The sequence below is a fragment of the Silene latifolia genome, chromosome 10, assembly GCF_048544455.1.
Source record: "Silene latifolia isolate original U9 population chromosome 10, ASM4854445v1, whole genome shotgun sequence".
NCBI lineage: Eukaryota > Viridiplantae > Streptophyta > Magnoliopsida > Caryophyllales > Caryophyllaceae > Silene > Silene latifolia.
In genome coordinates this window covers 77938589-77947452 of record NC_133535.1, presented here as the reverse complement: position 1 = coordinate 77947452, position 8864 = coordinate 77938589, and the positions used below count along the sequence as shown (strand labels likewise).

Genomic DNA, 8864 nt, shown 5'->3' with positions numbered 1-8864 from the left:
GGTATTTGTTTTTACTCTTTTTGTTCATCCTACACCGGCAACACCGCTGTGGATAGACATATCACATAAGATAACGCAACCAAACATAAACCCCAGACACTGTGAGACTTGGGAAGTAGCAACAATGTCAACAATCTCAAGTTTTCAGGCTTTCAGTTGTTCAATCTACCAAACCAACACCTCAAAAGTTTCTCAAAAACCCAACCTTTTTGGGAGAGTGAACTTTGAGAGAAACCCAATCTGTAGCCAGAAATTTAGTGAATTGATTTGGACCAAGAAATGTAAAATAACAAGGGTAATGTCATCTGAAGAAGATGCCCTTGTCCCAGAAAGTGTGGTTCAAGAAGATGTGCCTGTTGTTGAACAATCTGAGACGGTTACCATTCCAGTTTCCCCTGCTGACAAGCTTATAATGTTCTTTCAGGTGCTCTCCTTCTTCATTTTTATTTTTCTAACTTAATACGGATGTATGATTGTTTGCATTTATAGGTGATATTATTATGTTTGTTTAATTTGTTGAAATTCCGGGAAATGGGTTTGCAATTTTGTTTATATTTGATGCAGTTAACTAATGTGTGAATTATGAGGGTTTAGAGTTTTTGTTTTCTTGTCTAAGTTGCTTATTGTTGATGTTGTAGGCAGAAGGAACAATGAATGAACTTGCTATCCCATCAGTTACCCAAGCCTTGGAGGTAATATTTCATGTCCTTATAACGATACTTAGTAGGTGTCCTGTACTATATTATACTCCCGCCGTCCCGGTCATTTGTTTACCTTTGGTTTTCTCACAAAGACCAACAAAAGGGGGGAGGGCCATTTAATTTCATCAAAAGCATTCCTAAGATAGAAAGGTAAACAATTGACTCATGACACCTCAAAATGGAAAAGGTAAACAAATCACCGGGACGGAAGGAGTAATTATTTTCTTGTTTGGTTAGCTACGGGCAATGCTATTCAAGAATATCGGATTCACCTTCAACATCAGTCTTCTTAAGGCTTACCTTTTGTTGGATTTCTGTAAGTGTCAGCAGTCAAGCAATGAATGCATGTTGTGTTCATAAACTGAGTACTGCAATACCATTCATTTCATGTAGTCCTTTTTAAATACTGCAACTGGGAAGTCACTTTCGAGTTTGCACTTAGTTGAAACAGAACTCTAGTCTAGGCCAGTTGATACTTCAAACCGTAGCTGCTAGAGTTAGTCAGCATTTTATCAGCAAAATTTTAGGATTAGACTTGTTTTGGATCCCTTCACTATCAATTTTTCAGACTGTCTGCCTGGTTCTAACTTGCCAATCAAAAAGGAAAAAAAAAGTGAAAAGCTCACTATTTGTTGTATTTTATTGTTTGGTCAGAATTTTTTTTTTTCTTTTAATATAGATGCAAAACTAGCAGCATCAAAATTACCCCACTGCCTCAAGAGGGTGGTCGGATGTATGCACTTATGCAGAGAGGTTGTTTCCCAGATGACTCGTAATGATAATTGCATCAACAATTGTTCTGTTTGGCTGTTGCATCACAGTAAAAGAATGGCAACTAGTTTAATCAAATTTCGTCATGTTCCTAAGCAGAAGAATTGTGTGTCTTTAGCTGCATTGCAAATAAAAAATTTCTAGTCAAATAGACGAAGCAAAAACACATTAGAGAATGAGTTGTTTTATTTAGTTGGTTTATCACTAGATGAGTGCAAAAAATCTTTTCTTGACAGTCCATGAACTGCCAACCTTTTCCACCATATTATAGTACGAGGAGTTTGACATCATCATCGCCATTCTCTTTTCCTTATAGTTGGGGAGGGGAGATGAAGGGTGGCAATTGTGAAAAGGGTGGATCTGTGCAACTCGGTGCACACTTTTTAGGATTTCATTTCCAGAGTGCAATATTCTCATTTCCATATTTTGGCTTAGATGTAAAGATGTCTTGAGCATTCAAATGTTCGAGGTTAGCCAAATTTCCAAGTTGAATACTCACCTAAAACCTTAAAGCTTCACTGCATTTTACCGCAAGTTAGTGAAGGTCGGTCTACCAAAACCTACTTACGCTGTCTTGCTTTAGTTGGCATTCTAAGATATGAAATGGCTGGCGTCACGGATTTTGTTTCCCTTCCGTTTTGTATTGAATGGACTGTGTATATTAGGTTTGATGCTCACAATTTGATTGTTTTTATGTTTTCCAGGGAACAGAGGGAATCAGTGATCTGAAGGTTGGTATTTCTGAGGGCATTGCAACTGTTGAGGTGAGATTGATTATCTTTCAGGAATCGTCTTCCAAATATTAGCCACTCTCTTTTGCCTTCACAGTTTGTTGCTTCCCTCCGGATTGCGCCAAATTATTAAGATAAATTTTTAACCTTGCTAATCTTATGTAAGCTCAAAAAACTTTTTGACACTCCTTTCTTGTAATAGTGTTTCAATTGGAATTTAAAATGTATAATTCATCAATATTTATCAATATGTTTTTTTTTTGTGTGTAAAAAGAGCTACAAGGTCGGTCAGTTCCGGGTTTACGTGTTTCGAGTCTAGATTACGAGTACTACTGCTTAATGACTTTATTTACCAAGGCTTTTGTGTCCTTGATTGTGGTACAAAGATAGTGCTTGTTTCGTAGAATTAATTTTTTGTGTCAGAAATCTTTTGACGATATATATTACTGTTTTTTTTTTTCTTTGTAGCTAACAAAGCAGACGACAATTCAAGCAACTGGAGTGGCATCTGGTTTGCTTGAAGCTGTACAAGGAGCTGGCTTCAGGCTTAACACCTTGAATTTGAGTTTCGAAGATGAAGAGTTGCTCACTGTGTAAATTGAATCCTTGATCATGTTATATCTTCCAAATGTAGTTAATTTGTTATAGATCAATTTCAATCACGAACTATTAGCACTGAGTACTGATAGAGAGATAATCTTGATGTCTCTCTACGCTGGTCAAATTCTTGAAGGCTTCTTTAGTTTGTTATGACTTTGTGTGATACTCTAAGAATTGAACTCATGACCTCACAATCTAAGTTGATGCAAAAGTGGAGAGAAAGGGAGTGGACTCGGGTTCACTTAAGTGATCTAATTATGCCTCGGAGTATATAAGGCATCTAAATTATGAGATTAGACCTTTTATCATTTCCTTAATAACACAATTAAGAGAGAAAAGCCATAGAAAAAAAGGGCTAGGGGCGGTAGGGGTGGTTTTTGACGCAAGTTTTGAGACGGTTTCGCTAAATTTCATCCTATTCATTGTAAGTATGATCCTATAATTTAATTAAGTTAATTTAATGATTGTCGTATTGAAATTATGATTAGTGACTCAAGGCCTAGGTGGGAATTTGGGGTTTTTAGTATTATAATGATGAGGGTTTAATACTGACGTATTCTTGTTGAATAACGAATTAGGGAGGACCAAGGGGGTGTTGGGTAGTCATGACCGACGTGCATATGGCCGTGGCCTGACCAAGGATGGTCTCGGGGGTCACGGGTGGACTCGAGAGTCACGGATAGTCATGGTTGGCCTCAGGTGCAGCGGGTGTTGTGGCCTAGGGCTGGCCATAGTCTCGGCCTAGGGCCGTTGTAGCATTGTGTATGTTATAATTATTATGCGATGATATTTATTATATATTGTTATAATTGTATTAGGAGCGGAGATACTTGTTGCGACGATATTGTGTTGAGGTTTTCCTACTCAACTAGTGTTAAATGTTTATTTACCTCGTATTGACATGAGTACATTGCTGAAATGATGGTGATGCCGAGTTATATTGTAATAGTTGATATTGCAACGATCTCATTGATGCGTGCTTATTTGGTTAGCATTTCCTCATCTTTTTCGGGGCGTTTTGACACGTTTTGGGACAGTTTATATCCCTTTTGTTGCATTTTGCGCCGTTACTCCCATACTATATGTGTCTGTTTCGTTTTGTAGAGAATGAGTCGAGATTGGAGAACGGAAGCAAGAAAGGAGTCTCAAGGAGCTTTCATGGGAGAAGAAGAGGAGGGAATGCTGAGAAGGTTCCTCTTCCGGCCGGCCGACAGCCGGCCAGCCGGCAGGGACACGCATCCAACACTTGGCCAATTTTGACGATGAAAGAATTCCAATTTGGAATGCTGCCGGCAGCCAGCCGGTAACCGGCACAGAGCTACAGTGACGCATTTAAGTACCTACCCCTCATTTGTGACATAGGGGTTGTTTGGTTACCCATTAAATAACGCAGGAATTCCAATTCATGTGAATTGCAAAATGGGTAACTTGTTTGGTTACCCCAATTCACATGAAATATAATTACCTTGGAACTCTAATTTCTCCATAATGGAAGAAGTTGCTTACCTAGGTCCCCCTAGGTAAGTGAGAATGCCTACATGAATTGCATTTCCTTTATGCAACCAAACAACATTTTCTAATTTACATGAATTCTAAAATCATGTGATTTATCACTTCCTAGACAATGCAACTTCCTACATACAACCAAACGACCCCCTAATTTCATGGAAGACTATATATACCCTCTCATAACTCACTGGTACACACAACCCTATATTTGAGATATTTCCCAATTTATGTTAAACTTTCCATAATTAATTACTCCTTAATTTAGTTTAGATCTAGTTTAGTTCAATAATTTACATCTTAGTAGTTGGGATGTAAAAGAAGATTTAAAGAAATTCTACCATTATTAATCCAAAGTTTCAATCTTTCTTCTTGTTTGGTATAATCCTTCTCTTTATTTCATCTTGTTTTGAATTGTTTACATTTCTATTTCATTTTAATTGTTTTTTGAAGTAGTTTATGTTTGTTGCTATGTTGATGTTGCTTTCTTCATTTGTTTACATGTCAATTGTTAGCATGTGTGAGTAGTCTTCTTTAGGACTTAGGGGGATCTTGGGTAAGGGTAGGATGAAGAGTAATGGGTTGTTCACGTATGGTTTGGGGGTAAATATTTGGTCTTTGTACACATGCATTTAAGGTGTTTGATGAAATGTTTATATGAAAGTTCAAACATTTTGTTGATTTATGCTTAATATCTTCTTAATTAAGAATGAAAAAGGATGTTTAATAGTGTGTGTATGAATAATTGGAAGCAAGGTGAAACTTTGTGAAAGATTTTGGGATAACTAAGGAATTAGTTGTCAAACCTAGGCCAAATCAACACCCATAACTTGTTAAACCTATAATCTCCTTCACCCTACTTAAGTGAACCCAAAAGTCTTATCTTTTATAAATTTGCTTAAACTTATCTCACTTATTGTGTTGCTTTATTTCTTGTTATTAGCTTACATCCTAGTAATTAATTAAACAAATCCTTTCAATTGTTTAGGCTAAACTTTAATTTAAACGAACTAAGTATACATCCACCCCATCTTTGCGAACGATCCCCTCATTATACTACTTAATTTGAGAGTTTTGCAAATTATTTTTGGTGTGAGGATGACGACAAATCTCACTATCAAAATGGCGCCGTTGCCGGGGATGACGTTAGGTTATACTTAGTTAGTAAGAATCTTAGGCTTAGTCTTAGTGTTGTTGTTTGTTCATTTGAGTAGTGACTTGTTTTCTTGTAGAGTATTTGTGTTATTGCCAATCCCTAAATACTAGGAGTCTAATGGTTTATCGAGTTCCATGCCTAGGAGAAACAATCACGCTTTCAAAATTCCGACCCCGGGAGGCTTTTCCGGCCTTTAAAGACTAGGACTATAACAAGAGTTCGAGACTCCACTCAAGCATCCTTGAACCAAACAACCACATCCATCCAACACCTTGAAACCAACACTCAAGGGTAAACAAATGACACCATTGATCCTTTTATAGAAAACCGCTTTCATAATCTTGAACTTCCCTCAAATACACTACCTGTAATACCCTGTATTCTATCACTTTGGTCAAAGGCTAGTCAACGGTAAATGAGTAAATATATTTTATAAAATTATATATTATTGCATTTATACGAGTTATGTACGAGACAGAATAAAATAATAATAATAATAATAATGATAATAATAATAATAATAACAACAACAACAACAACAACAACAACAACAACAACAATAATAATAATAATAATAACAATATACGATACATGTGTATATATATATATATATATATATATATATATATATATATATATATATATATATATATATATATATATATAGAGTCAAGATCCGGTGAGAACTCCTATATATTTGAGGATTGAGGATTTGTGAATACAATATCACAAGTTCTTCAATAAAATATCACGAAAAATCAGACCTTTGTCAAAAATATTATTTTTTTTTAATTTTTTTTTTTGCACAGGTGTTTTTTGTGTGTGATATTTTATCGAATAACCTGTGATATTGTATTGAAGAACTTCTGATATTGTAACACAATCCTCAATCCTCAAAAAGATAGTGTATCCTCACATGATCCCATATATATATATATATATATACAGAGAGAGAGAGAGAGAGAGAGAGAGAGAGAGAAAAAAAAGAGAGAGAGAGAGAGAGAGAGAGAGAGAGAGAGAGAGAGAGAGAGAGAGAGAGAGAGAGAGAGAGAGACGGGATCTCATGAGTTTGGTTCTTACGGTGAGTTTGCGCTTTGGAAAATCTCAGCCACTAGATCAAAGGAAACCAAGGGCTGAGATCAACTGACACGTCAGAAAAAAAGAAAAGAAAAAGGAAATTAGAAAAATACAAAAGCAGCTGAAAACTAAACTGACGACTTCATTCACACGATATTCTTTCTCTCTCTACATCTCTCTTCAAAATCAAAACCTAAAAAAACACAGGGAATTGCAGGCAGACAAATCTTCTGATTAAAAACCTAATACGATTACCGAAATCAAGCTTCAAACGAATTACAGGTAAACGATTTTTCAAACTTGATGATGAATTCGTTGATTTTTATTATATTGAATCATTGATTCACATGCATGTTTTCTGATTAAAACAAATTAATGTAAAATTCGTTGATTTTAACTAAATTGAATAGTTGATTTTACTGTTTTCAGGTATAAAAGATGGACAACGAGATTAATAACAATTCTAGCGAAGAAATCAACTCCACAGTAAATATGGAAACAGGTAATAATGATTCTGATCTGTTTCTCAGCTGTTGTTTATTATACTGTTATTGATTCTTATCTGTTTCTCTGCTGTTGATTCTTATAGTGATGATACTTATTCAATCAATAGAGTATATTGATTCTTATCATTTCTCTTTGTTATTATGATATTATTGTATTTATCGGCTTGTATTACGAGTAAAGAGCATAAGAATCTTGTTATTCGATATTAATGTACTATTATTGATGAGAGTAACATGATGATATTATTGTACTGTTATTGTGATATTATTGTGCAGTAGCATGAAAATATATGGCTTATAAGAGAGTAGCATAAAAAATTCAGTATTATCTGGATTATAATAGAGTAGCATAAAAAATTAAGTATTATTTGGATTATAATAGAGTAGCATAAGAGTATTGTTATTCTGATATTATTGTACTGTTATTGTAAAAGTATTGTAACATGATGATATTATTGTACTGTTATTATGATATTATTGAACTATTGTTGTGATATTATTGTGCAGTAGCATGAAAATATATGGCTTATAAGAGAGTATCATAAGAATAACACATTTAGTATTATTGTGATGTTATTGATTGTCGTTTGTTTCCCAGCTGCTGTTATCATACTGTTATTGTCATATTACTGCAATGTTGATCATTCCCCCATGCTATTGTTATTGTGATGTTATTGTCATTTTGTTGTCCTCTGACTGTACTAATTATAATAATTTACTGTCCCAGATATTTCTACTGTCTCTATTTTTGGGGAAAATGCAATTGTAACTATTGGGGATTCTTCAAATAACAATATATTCACCAGCCCAACTTGTTCAGACAAAGAAGACGATGAGTTTGTTCCAACTCTTCATTAAAGCAGTACACCCGGGGGTACTGAACAGTGGGTAAGAACTGTTGAGAGTGATTTTACGCCTAAGCGTGGCATGTTCTTTCTTACCTTGGAGGATGCAATACAGTTCTATTCCATATATGCATTAACTTGCGGATTTGATGTGAGAAGGTACACAAATGCAAAATAAAAGGAGGGCGTCAACGTAAAATCACTAGTCTGTAACAGACAAGGGTATAGAGATATGTAAAGGAAACTGCGACTTGAATCAAACAATCAGGAAGCCGGTAATTCGAGTACAACAGAGAAGAAAGAGCGAAAAACTAGACAACCAAAGAAGCATGCTCTGACAAGATGTGGCTGCAAGGCAAACATGAGGTTGAGAACTTGTCCAAAAACAGACGACAGACCGGCTGGATATATTGTGGACGTCTTTATAGACGTTCACAATCACTCTCTTTACTCTGTCAAAAATAGAGAATTCCAAAAGCTGTCAAGGGACATCCATGATTACATTAAGAGGACAATTATTGATCATACTAAGCTAAACATAGGTCCAACATTAAGCTTCAGAATTCTCAAGGAATACTTAAATGGTTATCAGAATATCGGTGCCTCTTTGCTAGACTTCAAAAACTTCAAACGAAATGTCAAGTGTTACATTGGGGATAAGGATGCCAAAATGTTCATTGGGCATTTCAAAATGCTTGCTGAAACAAAGGGGTTCTATTTTGCTTATGACGAGGATGAGAACAAATGTTTGACAAAGGTTATCTGGGCTGATAAGGAAGGCATAAACAACTACAAATTATTTGGAGACACGTTCTCGTTTGACCCTACTTATGGGACAAACAAATATTTCACGGTGTTTACTCTCGTCGGGAGTAGACCGCAACAAGAAAACAATCACTTTTGCGGCTGGATTACTTGAATTTGAGAGTCAGGAATCATTTAAATGGATGTTTACAAAATTTCTGGAAGCA

At 35.4% G+C, this 8864-nt stretch overlaps 1 protein-coding gene across 1 annotated transcript; it reads left to right on the top strand.

Annotated features, from left to right (window-relative positions):
- On the top strand, nucleotides 1-2953 carry LOC141605690 (uncharacterized). The gene is made up of 4 exons (XM_074424562.1): nucleotides 1-424; nucleotides 639-692; nucleotides 2177-2236; nucleotides 2672-2953. The coding sequence occupies exons 1-4, from the start codon at nucleotides 125-127 to the stop codon at nucleotides 2798-2800; spliced, it is 543 nt and encodes a 180-aa protein (XP_074280663.1). The 5' UTR covers nucleotides 1-124; the 3' UTR covers nucleotides 2801-2953.
- Nucleotides 2954-8864: the final 5911 nt, after the last annotated feature.